Source organism: Trachurus japonicus, chromosome 4, assembly GCF_045865225.1.
Source record: "Trachurus japonicus isolate A0001 chromosome 4, Traja_1.0".
NCBI lineage: Eukaryota > Metazoa > Chordata > Actinopteri > Carangiformes > Carangidae > Trachurus > Trachurus japonicus.
In genome coordinates this window covers 12,127,124-12,148,436 of record NC_140910.1, presented here as the reverse complement: position 1 = coordinate 12,148,436, position 21,313 = coordinate 12,127,124, and the positions used below count along the sequence as shown (strand labels likewise).

At 41.1% G+C, this 21,313-nt stretch overlaps 1 protein-coding gene and 1 long non-coding RNA gene across 17 annotated transcripts in view; both read left to right on the top strand.

Annotated features, from left to right (window-relative positions):
* celf5a (cugbp, Elav-like family member 5a) overlaps positions 1-21,313 on the top strand; it is a 200,246-nt gene extending 178,933 nt beyond the window's left edge. For 2 of the 16 annotated variants that reach the window (XM_085773939.1, XM_085773937.1), the window contains exons 7-12: positions 594-759; positions 9,901-10,116; positions 10,459-10,551; positions 13,246-13,389; positions 16,422-16,585; positions 16,968-21,313. In XM_085773939.1, the coding sequence (XP_085630065.1) occupies positions 594-759; positions 9,901-10,116; positions 10,459-10,551; positions 13,246-13,389; positions 16,422-16,549 (747 nt within the window). In that variant the 3' untranslated portion in view covers positions 16,550-16,585; positions 16,968-21,313. The remainder of the gene's footprint in view (positions 1-593; positions 760-9,900; positions 10,117-10,458; positions 10,552-13,245; positions 13,390-16,421; positions 16,586-16,967) is intronic. The other 14 variants (XM_085773940.1, XM_085773951.1, XM_085773952.1 and 11 more) reach the window with 14 other exon arrangements.
* Positions 7,715-9,865, top strand: LOC146988539 (uncharacterized). Its single transcript, XR_015035705.1, has 3 exons — positions 7,715-8,707; positions 8,739-8,811; positions 9,848-9,865. It is a non-coding gene; the product is annotated as an uncharacterized LOC146988539 (long non-coding RNA).

The window sequence follows — 21,313 nt, the reverse complement described above, 5'->3', positions numbered from 1 at the left end:
CATCAGAAACATTAGAGATGAGTCCAGGGGAAAAAACAGAAAAAACAAACGAGAGTGGGAGATGTCTGTGGCATTTCTATGCAGCCAAACAGAATGGTGTGAAGTTTGACAATTGTAAGGAAAAAGCATTGCAACTCTTCTGCAAACTTTGCCTGTTCCCTAAGCACAGAGATAATGTGCACATGTCAATGCCTTGATTTGTATGAGCCCAACAGACAGCTATTAAATTGTTTCTGCAGCTGGTGACAGGCTTCCTGCTGGGAGAATAGACAGATTCACTAAACATAGGTTGACAGGCTTCTTTTTTCTCCCCTTTCTTTTATTCCGCTCTACTTTCTCTGTACTTCCCATGCACTATCCATCCATCAACCTCAACATACATCCCTCCCTCTGTTCTACCCTTGCAATGTTTCTCTCTCCTCTCTCGCTCCCCTTCTCCTGTCTTTGTCTGACTCCTTCTCAACTTACTATATTTTTCATTACCATCTGTCCTCCCCTCACCTCTGTCGCACCCTCTTCTCCCTCCTGCTCTCTCACACACCCCATCCAACCCTCCTATCCTCCACCCATCTCTCCGTGTCCCTCTTCTTTAGCTCATGCAGCAGCAGGCAGCCATCATGGCAGCAAGCCACGGAGGTTACCTCACGCCCAGTGTGGCTTTCCCCGCCACTCAGATCCACCAGATGGGGGCGCTCAACATCAACAGCCTCCCACCCACCCCCATGACCCCGGTGTCGGGTGAGTTTCATCAAACCCTGGGTGAGCACTTAGTTTCATTCCCTTTCCTCCTCTTGAATGTGTGTGTGTGTGTGTGTGTGTGTGTGTGTGTGTGTGTGTGTGTGTGTGTGTGTGTGTGCTTGTGTAAATGTATTACTGTAAGTGTGTAGGACTAGGTTTTGTGTATTTCTACACGCTGGTTATTTTCCTGAAGGAGGTCAGCTTGTGTTTTTTTTATAATGACTGTATGAATATATGAATAGTATGTTAGTATTTATATATGTACATGTGTTTGTTTGTGTGTGTGTCACAGCGTGAGAGTTAAAAAAAAAAAAAAAAAAAAAAAAAAGTAGAGCGGCACCAAGGCCAAAAGAAAGAGTGGCTGCTTACTGGTAATCCAAAATTATTCCACTGGAGAGAAAGTGAGTCTAAGATGAAAAAATACATTCAATGGGATTTGCATGTTTATGTTGTTTGTGGATGCAGAAAATATTTGGGGATAGTAGCAGTTGAAAAAGGAATATCAATAAGTAAGTCTACAGATAAGGCACTAATTTCCCCCTAGTATTTTGACCTTGTGCTTTGAACCACTTGCGCATGATCTGCATGCAGTTGGTTTTGTTTTCCATAACAAACACCTCCTATGCAGATAGATTACAGAGGAAAGAGGAGGACTTTGAAATACCTACCCACTGCATAACATTTGCTTACTCAGCGGTGTTTCATTTTCCTTGAGACAGAGGAAACAGAAGATTCTCCACTCAACAAAAGCATGAGCTGAAATAAATAATACAGGAGTATCCAAGTCTTTGTTGTGCTCTGCTCACCTACTTTGTCTACACTGCAGCATTGAGGTTTTAAGGTGATGACTTTGGTAACTTTAAACCAATCAGTGTGTGTGAGACATAGAGAGAGAACCCCCTCCCATCATTGCAACAAAGCCTGTTTTGGATTTTTATAGCCATCACAGGAAATTAGTGTCTTACTACAAATCCTGCTGGACTAAGTTATATTCTCTGTCTGTGCTGTGGTTTCTGTGGGGAGGAAAAATATTCCCTTAAGTTGGTGTTCTTCTCACTTGGGACAGTTTTATGGAACAATGTTTGGTCCGATTCATAAACAGTCTTATGAATTCAAACATACAGAACAGATAGCATACCTTTTAATCAAACATATCTGCACCTATAGTCCAAGGAATGTGTGTACATATGATGACAGAAGATGCCAGTGGACACATGCTGCATGTGTACAATGTATAATTCTCAACGTCGGGCAATACATCTAGAGAGAGGAGCCATTTGTCAAATATTCACGGTGATGTTCTCAGTGCAAAGTGTGCACTTTTGGGGCGGGCATAATCAATCAGACAGTGATTAAAAAGTGGCGTTCGGTATTGCTGTGAAGCTCTTATTTTGACGGGTAAAGCACTGACAGCAAGGCAATTCAGATCTTTGTTTTTCAGCGTGCATACCTGTATTTTGCAACACAATAGTGCTGATGAAAGACAGTGCAACTGTACTGCAAGGAACTCAATCTGAAAGTATGTGCGCGTATGTGAGTGTGAGTGTGTGTGTGTGTGTGTGTGTGTGTGTGTGTGAGAGAGACAGAGAGAGAGAGCTTTGTCTTCCAGTCTGATTGCATTGTTTGTGCTGCTTTGTATCTCTTTTGAACTGTAGGTTCCCCCGAAAGCCAACACCAGCGCTCTACTCGAAAGGAGACGTTGCTGAATTTTGTTGAATATTTTGTAAAAGCTAAATAAAATTACTCATGCATAGGGAACTTTAAGGCAATTTCATATCAGTTGGCAAAGCTAACAACTTGGCTTAGGCGGGGGGAGAAATATGTTTATGCTTGTGATTCAGAGACAGAGAGAGAGGTAAAGAGAAGAGAGCGTCTGTGAGTCTGTGAATCTGATGTGTGTGAACTGGTGCCATTTATCTGCTTTCGGACATGCCTCTGTGTAAACTACAGCAGACTGATTACCTTTTATTATTTAAAGTAATACATTATTAACCCTTGAGAGAAAGCGTGGCTTTGGTGAATATTCAAGGACTGTCATAAATATGAAATGTTTTATTTTGTCATTCATTAATTTGGGTGTAGCTGCCAGCAGCTGCAGGAGTCGTAGTCTGGCTTGCTGCTGCTTTGGTATACACAGCTATTTTCTCTCTTCTTTTCACACTTGTGGCTATGACTTATTTAGAGTTCATTGAAGGAATACATAACATTACTGGCAAGGCTGTCTGTATAAGTAGGCAAGAGACTATGACACTACAGAGAGACTGTAGGATCTCTGCCACGCAGTCAGTGGAATAATTAAATGTTATATCAGAATCTGTTTTTAGGATTTCCGACCAGAGTGCTTCTCTGCTTCGACAGAGGTTTAATTTATGCATTACTTTATTTCATCAACCAAATTACAGCTCAAAACAAATCTATAAATTCTGACATTTGACAGCTGTGTTAAATGTACAAAGGAATAAGAGGTAGAGAGGTTAATGTCCCCTTTCCCAAAATGAGGGCTATTGGCCATTGATAGCTACATTACCGCCTTCCTGAATCACACATTCTGCTCAGTATTAACACGAAGCTCCAATAGTAATTTAATAGATGGAAAGAAAAAAAACCGCTTCTGATCTTGAGGTAAATGTGGAACATTAATCTTTTATTTAAATGATCAGTATAACCTCTGCAACATAAAAAATCTTGTTTGTGACAGCGAGCAGAGGCACAAAGAGGCTCAGAGGTTAAGGGTGTTACTCTGAAAACAATGAGACATCCATTTGATCAACAGATGCAAAGCATTTAAGCTTGATGGTGCATAAGCCGTTTGCCAGATGGTTCAGCTGATTAGAGCATGTATCCTTACAATGATGCATGATGATGCTTTTTGAAAATAATGTTCACCAGGTGCCGCTCCCTGAGTGCTGCAGAAGAAATAAAAGTTAAACAAAACAAGGGAGAGAGAGGAAGAGCTGGAACAACAGAAAGAAAGAGAGAGGGGAGGGGGGGGGGGTAGGGGGGGTAAAGAGGGTGAGAAAGGGGAGGGGGGGAGAGATGCGGATCCCGCTGGGTATCTGTGGTGAGGAAGACGTAGTGTCAAGGATGCTTTGTTAGGATGTGAGGAGTGTGTAATCAAAGTCACTCTAATGTTCTGTTGCATGGCGCTGCTCTACACTGAAGACGTACACGCACAAGCCCGTATTACACAGAATATCCTGCAGATGCTCCACATCCACAGACAACCCACTCACAGGCAGCCTGGCTGGATGTGTCTTTACATCCTAGCTGGAGATGAGCGTGGTTACATCACTGATGCGGAACATTTCCATGGCGACAAACACCATGAAACTAATGAGCTGTTCGACAGCTCATTGTCAGTGCGTGCACCTGCCGTCCATGACGCATCGTACATATCATACAGGCCCTTTATATTCAATGTCTAACTGAAACAAATGCTGATGGCAGATGAGGCTGGATGTCAACTCACAGCGTTATATATATGTATGAAGAAACGCCAGCACTACGTGGCCGTGGATGTAGCAAATTATGAGAAGGAATGAGAATCACAAAGATTCATTGTTGGAGTTAAGCATCACATCCAAGCTGTTAGAATCTAAACCCACGTGTAGTCTCAGTAGAGAGCCAGATGAAACAGCTGGGAAATTAACACCTGCGTGTCTTAGTTGATGGTTCTGACCTCAGCCCATCTCCGTCAGCAAAAATGCATTCTCTGTAGGTACTTCCACGTGGCTTTACTCTTCTGAAAATGAATTTTACAATAATTTTATTTCCAAGAACTAAGATAACTAACTGAGAAACATGTTCAGTTCCACAAAGGCCCATTGTCCTTCGGATATAAACATCCTCTCTTTCAGTTTGAATCAGGCCTATTGCATCAGAAGCGTACCCAATCCCAGCAGCGGAGGTGAGCAGCTGTGTGACAGTGAAAGGTATCCCTGTTCATGGTGTGTGCAAGTGCTTTTCAGAGAGCTCAGGCACAGCGCTCAGCTCGCCTCCACCAAATCTGGTCTGTGTGAGTAAAACTGAGCTCCGCACGAGCAGCAGAGCTTCACGGGCCGCCCATCTGGTCTGCTCAGGGATCTGAAAGTCAGGCGCATCAGTATGGTCAGTGCATTGTATGTACATCAGCCTCAGGAGCAGAGCAGACAGCACTAGAGGCTTAGTAGTGTGGAAAGTTGCGTTGTGTTTAGCACTGAAGGTTGATGGCTGAAATTTCACCTTGTCTTTTAATTTTAGCTGAGAATAAATCACACACTATATTGTATTGCACTGTTGTGTTATTGTTTTTGTATGCTTTATTTAAATAGATTTGCATTTTTTATTGTGTGGTGTGGGTAGGTTTGATTATATGCCCGGAAACTATAGAGAGAGGCTTTTTTGCATTCTAACAGGAGTTTGAAGGTGTGGTGGTGGAAAACAAGCGATGTCCTGGCCCACTTACTACCACAAACAGATTTAAGAACAGTTTTTACCCCAAAGCACTGATTGCACTTAATGCTGAGTAATGATGAGTGGTTAATGTGTGTTTTATGCTTTTTTTTCTTTTTTTAAAATGTTTTTATGAATTTTTGCACTGCAGGAGATGCACTTTTAATTTCGTTGTTGTGGAAATCTATCTATCTATCTATCTATCTATCTATCTATCTATCTATCTATCTATCTATCTATCTATCTATCTATCTATCTATCTATCTATCTATCTATCTATCTATCTATCTATCTATCTATCTATCTATCTATCTATCTATCTATCTTCAACAGTTTTTAGGGTTTACAGTAACAGGCCAAAGGTGAGAATAAAGACCTGTGCTGATTAGGTCCACAGTGTTTTGTTTTCTGTTCAGAGTAACTCATAATTGACTTAAGGAAATAATGTTTAAAATATATTCTTATTTGCTTTCCTTGGTGTTTATTCATTACAGTACAGTCATTTGTACAGGCTTATATTACTTTCACTTCAGCCCAGATGTGTTACATGGCCGTACAAAGGTGCATCATCAGTGTAGAAGTGCGTCAGGGCAAACATTACTAACATTCATCAGCAGAAGTGACCAACATCATTTTTACTGTGGCTTCAATTTCTCAATAAACTTAAAAACAAAAAGTGAAAGACCTATAATGGGAATGACCTTATAGATCCAAACTGCTGCGTATGACATTATTAGTAAGATCTATCCTACAATGGAAATCATACACAAAACAAATTTTGCTTTATCGCCTTCAAAATTGTATTTTGATGTGCATTGAAAGTATTAATAGATTACTAAGAACTGGGCATAAAATTGAGAGGCACAAAGTTAATTTGGAATCTCATTTTCTGTCACGTTCTATTTGCTCAAATGCTCAAATATTTATCAGTGTTTATGAGTACTGTCTAAAGGACAGTATTCAAAGTGACTCGTTTTTTTTTTTTTTTTTTTTTTGGTATAGCAACTGGCTTTTGAAAAAGCCTCCCATCCCCATATTCAGATTTATTATTCACACTTTCAGAACCAGGCAGACATTTTTCTCTGAGTCTAAATGCATGACATTTTAAATCAGTTAGATGAAAGCATCTGTTTTGAGTGCTTATACTTGTTCCAGCAAAAGACAGTCCTTGTGCTGGTAATGACTGCACTCTCCAGTATGGGTATAGCATCCCTCGTTGATTTGAATGTATAATTAGCATAATAAATACATCTGTCGCATGTGAGGACTTCTTTCGCGAGGCAATCATCGCACAGGCAAATCAACAGTTTTCTCCTCTAAGAAGCAGCCTGCAAGAATATGAATGTAATTCTGCTTTCATAACATAAATTTACTGACATACACATATACATACTGTTTAGCAGTGCAGACTTCGTTCTTGCAGCAATGGTGGAGTGGAGAAGTGATAGTTAAGTGCTCGCTGTATAGAATATGTAATCTGCTGACCCATAGCTTCGCATTCAGCCGTGCCACAGCGAGGAACAACACGTCATTATTACAGGCCAGCACGCCACACACACACACTGACACCCACATGTATATCTGCGCTCTTGTGTGTGTATTGTAAACTGACTATGAATACAATTTCCCACAATGCAAGAACTATATGTCCACTGAGGTATAAAATGAAAATGTCTTGTTATTTTCTAGTTCAGGACAGTAGGAAATACTTCCCCATTTCAACTGAGGAGAACATTTTCAGGCTCTGCTCGTGTTGGATGTTGGCCCATTGTGGCGGTGAGATAGAGATGACGACCAGGCTACATAAATTGCTTTCTTGTGTAATCATTGTTTTATCAGGCATGGTGTTGCTTATTTTCTTCTCCTTGTATCATGACCCTATTCTCTGACCCAGTACATGTATAACTCAGCTACTGTAGCATTTTTCAGCATTCAGTTTAGTCTAGTTATTGGGTGTGAAATGTGTCAGAGCTTTCTACTATGGATGCTGCCTTATTACACTTGTGATTCCTATGCCTACCCCCTGCTGGGACATTTCCAAAATGGTAACCTGACTGGTCTTGGTGGCCCCAATCTGTTACTTGTGTCATGCGTTCTCCTTCACCGCAGACATCATGTCCAATTGCTGACCCTGGATCTTATGCAATTGCATGTAAGGGGTCCACACTACCACCTACTCCTACCGGTGCTATACTCCTACTACCACACATACATATAGACGAACGCTCCCACAGCACCGCTAAGCCTTGGAAAATGAATTTGCCTGATGATGGAGAGGGTGCATTATCTGGCGGTACAGTAGAGTGCGTGTGGCCCGGGCAGACTAGCTGTCTCTAGTCCTCAGAATAGGAGCGGCAGTCTCCTGGGTGCTGGTAGGAGAATGGGCTGAAGCTGCAGTCTAATTCATCACAGCTCCGCAGGAAACAAGCAATCGTGGGGAGGCTTCAAAAAAAAAAAAGAAAAGAAAAAAAAAGGAAACCAGTGCAAAAGACACAACAGCTCTCACTGGACCCAGGCAATTCCCCTGGTCACCACAGCAGTCGGTGCAACTGTCAGACTCTTCATGACTTAAATGCTGAGACAATGGGAGGAAGAAGGTGAAGAAAAGGGAGAGGAGAGGAAGAAAATAAATCCCATATGGCTATGTAGTTGATATTGCTCAGTGGTGGGAGGTTTCAGCATGTGTGATGTACAGCATATTTACCGTGGCATTAGCATAAATCTCCGAGCATGTTATGTGTATACTAGATGTGATTGTTTACCCTATCTGGACCACCTCTCACAGGGGGTTCTTTACTGAGGCACCAGATTGTTGGGATATGGCATGCTGGAGGGTTTCCGTGACAACCTGGGCTTTCTGTCCAATCAGGGCGAGGGTTTCCAGATTGAGAGGTGGTCCTCAGGGGAGCTGTACTTCAACAAGCTTGGATGCTTTGCCACGGAGCAGCCGTTTTAGAGAGACCATCACACAGTGAGATTCTGCTCAAAATGGGTACTTTGACGTTCCCGGCATAATTGGAAACACTTTTCAAGGAGGGTCCTTTTAAAATGCATTGAATGAGAGAGGACAGGGAGCATCCAATTTCGATTCCACTCATGAACCTTCCTGCAGCTGCCTTTCAGGCGTGTACCATATATGTTATGACCCACCCATTTGTCAAACTGCCAGCTGTTGTTATTTTGTCTTTTTTTTATGATGTATAAAAGTAAGAGGCATCTTTGTGTTTTTGCTACCTGCCCATTCAAGCAAATCTCCCTGTGTAATCGCCTTCTATCTAGTCCAGATCTTTTTCCTTTTTTTCCCTCTCTCAGAAGTTGCATAGTGGTTTCATCATCTTGAGCAGTAGGAGCCAGCAGGGTATCGCACAAACACTACAGACAGGCTCATTTTTCACAGGTTGACTTCCCAGCTATCCTGCAGGATGTGTCACGACAAGCGGCAGATATGTGACAGTCTCACGTCGCACGCGTGTCCTTGCATTAGAGGGGAGATGCACTGTAGCTTCTGGTCACGAGCTCTGTTTGTGTGTGCGTGTGTGTGTGTGTGCTCTCTTTACACAACGGGAAAGCACTTCTATCTGTACACTACTTGTTTATGTCTGAACGCGTTATTACTGTGTTGTAGTATCATGTAGAGCAGTGGTTCTCAACTGGTGGGTCGGGACCCAAAAGTGGGTCGCGGACCCGTTCTGGATGGGTCGTGGACAGCTGGTCAAAAAAGTAAATAATATTTAATGCACATCTGATGTTGATCATGTCTTTTATTTTGAAAAAAAACTTATATTGAAAGGCATGTGTCACGTGAACACATGCAGTTGTATGAATGAATGGATTTATATTTATTAACGTGTCGTGCACCAATTAAGGCGCCCAGCCTATAAGGGCTTACAAGACACATTATCATCATATTTAGACACCAAACAAAATCATCAGAGCACAGACAAAACCAAACAAAAAAACAAAAACCACATGGAATTCACATAAATAATTCACTTTTTCTTTTTGACCAGGCACTTTTTATAAAAGTAGCTATAGTAAAGACTTCTTTTCTGAAGAACCATTCCAACTTTACCTCATCATCAACCCAAAACAACTCAGATTTCACATTTTGCATTTTCTGAAACAAAAACTGCCTGGCTTCGTCATATAACGGACAATGAAACACAAAATGCAGTTCATCCTCAATTACATTTAAATTACATAATGTGCATAGTCTTTCATCCTCAGGTACTGAGTTAAACCTACCAACTTCTATTGCCAGAGGGAGAATCCCAGCCCTCAACTGGGCACATAATGGTCCTCCTCAGTTTCTTATTAATGTGGCCTGAATGCAGTGAAAATACCTTGTTTTGTGGGTCTTTATTTTGTGCAATTTGATATTTATTCACTTTTGTGAACATGTTCTGAATGCAGAGATGCATTAGAAGTCAAATATATCGTTTTGTTGGTCTCCATTTTGTGCAGTTTGATATTTTTTTATTCACTTCCGTACATGCAGTTGTCATGGTCTTCCTCTGTTTATTGAGTTTTTGCTCAATAAAGAGCAAAATGAGTTGTTAAAGGCTTTAAAAAATCTTGGTTTGAATTCTATTCAGTGGGTCGTGACTTAATGACCATGGGAAAATGTGGGTCCCAGGGTGAGACTAGTTGAGAACCCCTGATGTAGAGAGTCATGCAGATCATGGGAGTCCTTCCTGATCCAGTGACAGTGTAAGCTTTGTTTCCTCCCAGCAGGCCTCAGCTCTCCACCAGCCAACATCACCACCTCCGCCGTGCCCAGCATCGTCACGCCCATCGTCAACGGATTCACCGGCATCCCTCATCAGCCCAACGGACACCCCGCCGTGGAGACCATGTACACCAACGGCCTGCCCCCCTACTCCACCCAGAGCCCCACCGCTGCCGACACCCTCCAGCAAGCCTTCACTGGAGTACAGCAATACACGGGTATGAGCCAGGATTCAACGCATGTTTATTATATTGTGTTCCATAGTTTTTTTGTTTTTTTTAACAATCTGCTGTAAATGCTAAATGAGTAGCAGCAAGGAGACAATTACTCCAGGGTAACTACTAAGTGAGAGCGTTCGGCTGTATGTATTCAGATAATGTAGGACACCGCCTTAGAACATAACATCAGAGAGCCTTTGATTACACATGTTATGCTTGTGTGATCGACCTTAAGCATCCTTGACACCATTCTCTGTAGGATCCCCATTTTTACACTCCCCTCTCTCTCTCTCCTTTACAACCGTCTCCCTCCTTTCTCTCCCTCTCCCCGCCTCCCTGCAGCGATCTACCCAGCCACCACGCTGACTCCCATTGGTCAGACACTGCCCCAACCACCCCAGGTCATCCAGCAGCAGCAGCAGAGAGAAGGTGAGGGTGAGAGAACATTATTACTTTCACACTTCACACATCTCATCCTGTGTAATGGGTATATAAAGAAGATGAGTATGGGAGACCAATATTGCTTTTACACTACACACCTCATTCTGCGTAATACATATATAAAGAACATGAGGATGACAGAAGACTATTGCTTTAACCCTGGTGTCTGGGCCACATTTAGGTACACGTTTACCACTTGAGGACAAAAATGTCCACTGACAAAATGCCATAAAAATAGTATACCTTCATATTTTTTTCCAGTTTTTTTTGCATAGATCTTCTAGTCTACTTCTCCTCTGTTGATCCATACCAAATATTCAATTAATTTCAGACTTTTAACCCCTTAAATGCCAGTATATAGGGTCCTATGAAAAAAAATGGCTAAAAACGCACACAAAAAGGGGGGTATTTTCAAAATACTGAATGCAAACTGGATATGTTGGGTGGGGATTTTACCAGGCTTGGACATGTCATTGATTAGTAACACACTTGATTTGAATGGATTTTTAGTTTTTTGGCAATCTCATTTTCCACTTTTTACGCACACGTTTACCACATGTGGACAAAAATGTCCACTGACAAAACACCATAAAAATAGTATACCTTCATATTTTTTTCCAGTTTTTTTTGCATAGATCTTCTAGTCTACTTCTCCTCTGTTGATCCATACCAAATATTCAATTAATTTCAGACTTTTAACCCCTTAAATGCCAGTATATAGGGTCCTATGAAAAAAAATGGCTAAAAACGCACACAAAAAGGGGGGTATTTTCAAAATACTGAATGCAAACTGGATTTGTTGGGTGGGGATTTTACCAGGCTTGGACATGTCATTGATTAGTAACACACTTGATTTGAATGGATTTTTAGTTTTTTGGCAATCCTATTTTCCACTTTTTACGCACACGTTTACCACATGAGGACAAAAATGTCCACGGAAATAACGCCATAAAAATAATATACCTTAATATTTTTTTCCATTTTTTTTTGCATAGATCTTCTAGTCTACTTCTCCTCTGATGATCCATACCAAATATTCAATTGATTTCAGACTTTTAACCCCTTTAATGCCAGTATATAGGGTGCTTGGAAAAAAAATCACTAAAAATGCTCACAAAAAGGGGGGTATTTTCAAAATACTGAATGCAAGCTGGATTTGTTGGGTGGGGATTTTACCAGGCTTGGACATGTCATTGATTAGCAACAATATTGATTTGGTGGAATTTTTAGTTTTTTGGTAATGTCAGATTAAAAGAAAAGCTCCCATAGACTTCCATTATAATTTATTATAATGGAAGTCTATGGGAGTTTGACGACTATTTCCCCATTATCCTTTTAATGTGGAAATAGTGACATAGAAATACTATAAATCTCATATATATAGATAAGGTGGCCTCAGACACACAGTCACGCATGCACGCACGCGCGCGCACACACACACACACACACATGCACATACCCACACACACCCCTCAACAAGGCTGCTCCCGTGAGCGACTGTACGTTATTTCTAATTCACTCTGATCCAGGTGTCTGTTTGAAGTAGGGACCAAAGTAATAGTTTAAATGTCCTTGTTTACACAGAGACCAGTACAGATACCAACATGATACCCCCCCCCCCAACCCCCCAACCCCCCTGCTCCCATGACCTAACAACAATATGACCCGCAGCAGGGCAAAATGTAAACACACCACCACTGAGTTCATTCAGCTTATTCAGGGATGGCACACACACAGCCTTTTTGTTTGTGGACATTTTTGTCCGTGGACATTTTTGTCCTCAAGTGGTAAATGTGTACGTAAACTGAGGATGAGCTGGAGAATGGAGTCTGGAGTCCTCTCCTTCCTCCACCTCCCATGAAGAGATCTCCAGTGCTGAATGCCCTTCCCCCCAGGCCTGACAGCTCAGTCTGACAGCTCAGTGGTTAATGAAAAATGGAGGTGTATGAGTTGCAGGAAAACTGTGGTAGTATAGTTGAAGATGTTCAAAGTAAGCAATGTGATGGTTTTTCACCCACACCTGCTGCTGCAGGTTTGCAAAATAAATATGAATTTAGGCTGTGCAGACATTGTGTAATAAATGGATGAATTGGTAACAGCAGGTATTCAGTTTCCAAATATAGAAAAAACTGTGTCACGCAGGAAGTGTTAAAGTACGAAGTACGATGCAATGAAGCCCTCAGTTTTTACACATCATGTACAAGGATGTAGCCTCCGAGGGGGTGGGGAGAGTGAGAAAAATGGGACAAATAAATATATAAATGTACGAGTAATTGAAAAAATAATTTCTTTTGCAGGTCATAGATGACACTAGTAACCCTGGAAAGATTGTGATCATCATCTAGATTTAGTCGTTCATAGGCGCATCTAATCTAAAATGTTAAATGTAAATAGAAATTTTTAATGTGTTCTCAGTATCCATACAGTATCAGCAAATCAAGGCAAAACTTTTCAATTTATTCTCGTGTGTTTAAGAACAGTAATATTTTATCACTGATAATGTCACAGACATCCTGGAAATCTATTTCCACTTATCTTAATTTAGTCGACACGAGAGAGTGCGCAGATGAAAATAACAAATTCACAGCTGTGTCTCTCCTCCTCCCACCCCCCACCCCCTCGCTCTCTCTCTCTCTCTCTCTCTCTCTCTGTCTGTCTGTCACTGTCTCTCCTGCTCTCTCTCTCCAGGCCCGGAGGGCTGTAACCTGTTCATCTACCACCTGCCACAGGAGTTTGGAGACAATGAACTCATGCAGATGTTTTTGCCCTTCGGCACTGTCATCTCTTCTAAGGTCTTCATGGACCGGGCAACCAACCAGAGCAAGTGCTTCGGTGTGTTTTTCTCTGCCTCTCACTTTCACTTTTACCGTTTTATTTGTTTTAAGGGTAGTTGACTTTTTTGGGGGACATTTTGCCTTTCACATAAAGATTAAATGATGGCAGGTCTGCACACACAGGTCTCGACTGTGATTTATTATATTTAAAAAAAAGTAAAAGATAAAAACTCCACTTCCGAGTTTAATAAATACACTCAAAGTAAATGCAAAGTAGATGACAGGAAGATCCATTGTGAAAGTTTTCACAAAAACTGAAGCTTTTAATCATACACAGCTTTTATTTATTTATTCTTTTCTTTTTTTCGAACTTCACAGAATAAATTGATATTTGTGAAAAGAAAAAAGAGACAGTTTGGTCCAATATATACATACAAAATGTACACATATATAGATATATTATATAAGTATATGTGCAATTCAGTCCTAAATGTTGAGGAATGTGATGACATTTGAGCACATGGACACAGAGGACTGAGTGATCTTATGATCTTAGCCCTGACTGACTGACCTGAATTTACATCTTGATGACTGTTGTGTTTTGGCACCATGGAAAAAAATGTGCTGAGTACACTGTAGCCAAACTAGTCATGATGCAGTCAATCAGAGTCCATGTCCTTGTTTCTGTTTGGCAGCTGCATGACCTGGAAACCTTAAGGTGCTGCATCAGCATCCACGTTACCGTTCTGTAACCCCAATATCTGTCAATAGCCTCAGTGCTGAGGCTGATTCACACACCTCCACACCTCCTGTCCCATTTAGCTCTGTCAGCCCGCATATACCAACAAGCCCCGGGGCTTAGGAAAACTTTGAGGCGGCAGGCTGGGATGTTGGAGGGGGGCTGGGAGAGGCAAAGGACAGTTATGGATCAGCATTTGTTTTCACTTCAGGGAACCCAAGAACCCTGGGCAAAATTGATCGTCGGTCCCGTCTCCCTGGGGGGACTTAATAACATATAAATTCATGAAAGAAGAGCTATTTGCAGTATTGACTTGTACACTATGCATTTACAACATAATGTTAGGCCTGGGGAAGGATGGAGCACACCGGTGTAATTAATCTAGAAAAGAGAAAGAGGGGATAAACTTAGATTGATGGTGTGCAAAAGACTGGGAAACACAGAGAGAGAGCACACTCGTGTGACAAGACTGAGCTGAGGGCTTAGAGCTGTAAGCCTCTATCGCCTCTCCATCTCATCTCTGTTCCCTAGCTCCAATGTGTTAACCCAATGGTGGGTTAGGAGGTCACCTCCTTTCCCTGCCTCTATACTTGCTTCAGACTTCCATTCAGTCTTCCTCCTCCTAGCGGCCCAGTCCTCGCCCTAATGGGCCTACCAAGAGCCGAGCAGGCCGGCCAGACATCTCCCCCAGGTGGCTCTGGACGTGGAGAGGCTCCTGCTGTTTTTCATGGGTCATCGACTGTTCCTAATGACACCACAGACACAGGGGAGCGCATCAAGCGGAGACACACTCCACTGCAGTTTCTGGTCACTGGATTCTCAAGGCTTTATTTTTACACATGATGGAAACAGGATGTTCAGCATAGGTTTGAGGAGGGGTGTATTTTGGGGGAAATGCTCCGAGGGGTTTTAGTGTCTGCAGCAGACCTGTCTGTCCATGATGAACTATGTTTGCTCTTGTTTTGGTCGCACTACTTTGGGCATTGAGTCGTCCTCATTCAGTTATATATTTTGAACTTTATAGGAGTGTCACAATGCAGACTGAAAAGGACATTATCAAGTTAACAGCAGTAAATATTAAAGGGACAACGAGGAGTTTTGGAAAAGCGAAGTGTTTTCACACTACATTTATGAGCCTCCACGCACCGTGAAATTCTTTGACCGGTGCAAGACAGACTCATGTTTTCATTCATCAAGAATTAAAGTCAGAGGTTCAAAGACGATCACATACCGTCGTAGTTCCGACCATAAACGGCGATTCTGCGGCGTTATTCTCATGACTCGCCACGAAACCGAAAGTAAAGAAACGCTGGTCAGCTCGACCAGCATTTCCACCACCACTAATAATAACAAAATAACGATAGAGACAAAACGATATATTTATCTAAAATGGGCCCATTAACAAGTGTGGGTAACGTAGATTCATCCACATTAATATGAGACTTTTTTATTGTCGCGGAATCTTTCGTTCTGCGATGGAGAAACTCCTCATTGTCCCTTTAACAGGATGACCTGGTTACTATAATTATTAACAGTCGACTATATTGTGGCTGATGATGTGGCTACCAAATATTTTTTCTAGCAAGTAAAATTTAACAAAAAAAAGAGGCTCTCACGTCTGCAAAATAATGATAAATTATTTTTTCCTTCAGAATATTGAACTGAAATCAGTGATTTGTGACATCTTATATTATTTTTGTTTAATATCAGCAGCTGCATCCTTCTCTCTGAACAGAGTGTAGTTTGATATTAAACCTCTTCCAGACAAAACCTGTCAACCAGGAGACAACTTCAGACATTGATGCTTTTAGACATTAACCCCCCCCCCCCCGAGACACACACACACACACACACACACACACACACACAAACTTGTTGCATTTCGAGTCTCACCACTGTCTGTTATTGTAGCTTTAACTTGATGAAAAGAAGCAGCCGATCAAAATCCAATTCTAACACAGTGGCTTAGCCTATGCTTTTTAAACAAACAGTCTTGAAAGACTTTTTTTTTATTCAAACAACTTCATAGGATTTTGTCACGGCTACTGAGCACTTGCTAGACAGCTCTGAGGTTCTAGCTGCCTCACCAATGCCATCAACACTCCTTCAGGTGGGAGACAGACCATGATGATCAAGCAGGGAAAACACAGATGTTTGTTTACACTGGATGTCTCACTTGTTGTTTTCTTAAAAATATATATATACTGTATGTATTTGTTTCTGACTGTGAGTCAAGTCACTTGTAATAAATATCTGTAAATGGTGAATGAAACTGTCACCTTACAGACCACGTGTGACACTCATAATGACCTTGTTCTCATCAGAGATAATGACTTTGTGCTTCTTCGTAGGCTTCGTGAGCTTCGACAACCCTGCTAGTGCACAGGCAGCTATCCAAGCCATGAATGGCTTTCAGATTGGGATGAAGAGGTTGAAAGTCCAGCTAAAGAGACCGAAGGATGCCAGCCGCCCTTACTGACACAGCCTACCTTCAGTATTCATTGCAGCAGCACAGGTGAGCACACACAGACCGTCAAAGCACGGTCAATGTGACATGTTGATGGTAAGAGCCTATAGTTTTCCTGAATGTTAAATATACTTTATGTTCAGTAAATGTAAAGCCCAGTCCTTTACGTTTTTAGTATCTGTGCACATGTAGGAAGATTAGATTATATGCAGCACAGCAGGCGTATTAATTATGGAAAAATCTGTCATGATGGTGATTGACAAAGATTGATTGGTGTGCCAGTGTGGGTTAGCTCTCTCCAGACCATTACACTGATATAATAGAGCCATATTGAACTATCCAAAGTTTAAAGAAATGGATCTTTAAAAATGACAGTTTAATGAGCAGTCAGATCTGAAATTGCCTCTTTTTTTTCTTCTTCTATTTCCAGGTTTTAGAGGACACGTGAAGATATCTCGGAGGAGTTAAACTTTTTTTCTTTGAAAGCAAAATATGTTTTAAAAAAATCAACACATAAGGAATTTTTGAAGACATATCAGCATTTACTTATGAAGATATAGGTTACGGCAGAAAAAGAAGAAGAAGCGAAAGAGGAGGCGCTTCACCGGGGGACTTAACAGTAACAGATGGCACAGTGCAAGAAAGACGAAAAGAGAAAAAAAAAAGAAACTGACAAAAGATGTGATGAGACTGAACAACAGAACTTTTTCTTGTTGAGACTTGAATTGTTAATTAAGCAACAAACTAACAAACAAAAAAGCAGCAACAACAAATAGATTTCTATATACATATTATATACACATATATATAAGGAAAGAGGCGCTTGTGGCTTTTACTGTACTGGACAAATGAGGGTTAAAACTTGAAGATCAAGAAAAGCAGTGGAAAAAAAGAAGCTATTCTGTACATCCACTGACAGACTTTCATTATCTTTCCCTCTTTCTCTTATTCTCTCACCGTCTCTCTCAGCAAGCGCAGAACTATGACTCTTGGAGGTCACTGAGGTTTCCATTAGCAACAGTAGAACTGCAAATCTTTCACCCCTAAGGGACCAAAGGACCAAACATTTTTATTGTTCTGAACAGTAATATATAGTATTAATGATACTAATACTACAAACTACTACTAATAATATTACAAGTTAAACTTAAGAAGAAATACTAGCTTCAGGTTGAAAAAAAAGAGGAAAGGGGTTTTGGTTTCTTTTCCTTTTACATTTATAGCTACTGGGTTTGAGAATATTAAAGCAAAACAGAAAAAAATGTATAAAAAAATAAAGCTATACTATTTTAGTGGCGTAGAATATGTGGGTTAGACATTGTTTCGGGCATGTTCAGAAATGTTCTTTTGCCACTCATTGCTCCATCTTTTGGCAGTATTTCATCTCGGAGGTGTGATCTGTCGGCGTTATTGTGTCGGAAGAAGAAGAAAACAAGTTGTGTAGTGCCAAAAAGTGACACAATAACAGCAAACATCACGGATCCTGCAGTGCATTTTAGTCGTGTAGTGCTGTCCTCTGTTCTTGTCGGCGCATTGCAATTCCATAATTGAAACAAGAGTCATTCTGTGTCATCATTAAAACCTTGATATTACAGATAATCTGACCATAAAGCACTGTGGTAAAAGTGCCACCCGGCTGAGCTGGATACGCAGCAGTAAAACAGCGCAGCATCTGTAACTGCTTAATAAAATATACAAATGAGCCTGACAGCAGTTGTAAAAATTTCCATCGACGTGTCACAGTGGTCCCTGCCAGGTCGTGCCCTCTCCCGCTGCCAAGCTCCTCCAGCTGCTCTCAGCAGGCGAGAGTAGACTCCCCTCCTCCCCCCGTCCCCCCCATCCCCATCCTCTCTCCCCCCTTCTCTCCTCACCTCCAAGTGCCAGCATATCTCTCTCTTAATAGGGACCATCAGTTCACGGGGGCCCCAGAGCTAACCCACAGCATAATTAGGATAATGATAATATTGATCAGATGGGGAGCAGCACCGCGGGGCAAGAGATGCACAATCAATTACACATTGGCATTTTGAATGAATTGACTAAGTGACAGAGTTCATTTTTCTCTCAGTGGCTGGATGGGAGTCGTTTCTCTCTTTTACTATCATCCACAGTCTCAGAGGGGAGCGCCACACCTGAACGAGGCAGCACCTCCATGTGGGACGCATCCGCACCTCCTAAATCTACGTCACGATCGCAAAGATACGCAAAGGTTCAGAGGTTGAGGCTGCAAATCTGTGTGTAGAGTTTAGAGCAGATTGTACAAGTTCTTCAGTGAAGAGCAGCTGTATTTTTTCTTCTTTTTTTTTCTTCCAAAGGGTATAATAGCACAGTGAGAGCTTGTACACGGTGAGGAACAGCCTGGCATTACCAGCCTTAGGAGGTCAAATTAAGAGCAAAATGATCCATCAATTAGACAGCAGCAGCCCTGTAAGTGTGGCTGCTACAGCTGCTGCTGCTTCAACAAGATGACAGCTTACCATTAGCGCCGGTCACACATGGCTCCTATACAGTGTGGTCACGACACATCACGCCATTACAGATATGACTAATTAACTAAACTTGCATCATCCGTGGTGATGCTTTTAACAGAGAGACACGGGACGTCCGAGATGAAATCTGCTTTTCATGATTTATCATTTTCCAGAGTCACTTTTTTTTAAAGATAATATATAAATGTATCCATTTTAATTTCTGATTTGTTCACTCAACATTCTCTCAGTGGTCTTTTACTTTGACTTGTTTTTCCCAGCAACCAGTTCATGTGCTCAGTTTGCTCTCTGAAGCAGCTTTGCCCCTCAGGACTCAGTGAGACCTCAGTGCTCTGATCATCGCTCTAAACTTTAGACACATCAGTGCTTCAGTCATCAAATCACAATGCCGTCTCTATGGGCCCATCCACACAAGTAGAGTCTTCAGAAAAAAGGACTACTACGCCTGTGTAGTCTGCTACAACAAATGTTATCAGCAGAACGACTGCCCAGGTCCTGATGACTGTATCCCTGCTTTTATTCTCAGCCATTCCTTTGATTTTTCTGCTCCACTGGATCAGTATTATTAGAGAGGGGAAGTTTCATTTATCAGTGGACCTCTCACAAATGTTATCCTCATTCACTGTATGTTGTTCTGTTGCAGGAAATACTTAGATGTTGTTAAGAAGTAGAAAGTCTTTGAAAAATGCCTTTTCTCATCATGAATTGCCAAATTATGCAAAGCATATCCACTGCATCTCCTCATCAGACTTTAAATGTGCCAGATTCCTTGATATTTTATGATGACATATGATAAATGTGTTACTTTTCAGAAAAAATGTTCTTTGTAGAATGAAATATTTGATTTTGTGATATCATATAAAACAGTGTAGGCGGAGGAAGGGTCACTTCAGGCTGTTATGATTCACAATAGGTACAATAGACTTGAATAGGCCAGTGAAAAGGGTAGATTTCATATATATTTGCAGACGACAGCTTTTTTCCCCCCTGGTGAGTTACAGTTAGTTTCCTCTCTCCTGTCAGGGCCCAGCAGCTTTAGGAAGCTGTGATATATGCCCTCCTTTCCCCGGGCCATACAGGGCCTTATAAACCCGCTCAAAAATCTTTTCTTATGGGATTTCTACTGGAGAGTTTTTTAAATTATTAAAATCAAATTAAATTTGGCCTTCACAACAGCTTGGGTAATGCAAATTAAAGATGCCAGCTGTGGCTGAAATTTAATGAGTTTGAAAAGATGTTGAGTTAATTTCATTCTGCCAAGAAGAAGAAGAAGAAGGAGAAAAAAAAACTGAAAGTTGATTGAGCGCAATTAAAACAGTGAAGGTTTGTGGATGGAAACAGTTTCCAACCTGATTGAATTTGCAGTTGTGTATGTAGCGCATAAGCTTGGATATGAATATCTGCTATATGATTCAGAAGGAGGGAAGGAAAAGGCGAAAATGCAGGAAATGAACTGAGTTGTTGAGAAACGGCAGCGATGATTCCTTCAGTGTTATACATACTGTAAGCTGCATGCCGTCGAGCTGAAGTTTATCTTACTTTGTTTTCACTCTTGCATCCATTTTTTAAAAATCATTTCTTTTAAATATTTCTCATCCTACCATGGTGCCCTTTCAATCTCTGAGCATGCTCAATGGGGGACAGGGAGGGTTAAAGATTATGATTATGGTACTACTCGTATTAACAATATGATTCTTTAACTATGGTTTGAATGCTAAGGATAGTAGCTTATTATAAATATGAAATCTGTATATTATGGAAAATCAGCACAGGACCTTTCTTTGGGGAAACATAGGCTAGGGTTTGAAATGGAGGGTGGGGTCGGGGAAGGGGGGAGGGTTTCGCTTTATAAAGATCTTAACTTTCTGGTTTCTCAGCACAAAGCATACAAAAACATATAAACAGCAGTATGGAGTCTGTGAAGTAGACTTTACTGACATACAGGGCGCAAAAAGAGGAATCTCAGTACTATTCTTTAAACCTGGAGGAGAAAATGCTGTTTACAGGTTGTGTTGTTTTTCTTTCTTTTTTCTTTTTAAAGGAGAGCGCCACCTGTTTTTGTGGCAGCGTCAGTACAGCATGGATTAACTGACAGGGAAAGCAGTATCTTTTTATAAAAAAGAAAAAGCTAAAAAAAAACAAAAACAAAAGAAAACAAACAAGAAAACCTATGTGTTCTGTATTAGCCTGAGAAACCAAACTTTTTTCCCCCTGTTGAAATTTCTTAATACTTGCTGCTTAGATTACTTCATATTAATGATTAATGATTTAATAATTTTATATTTAA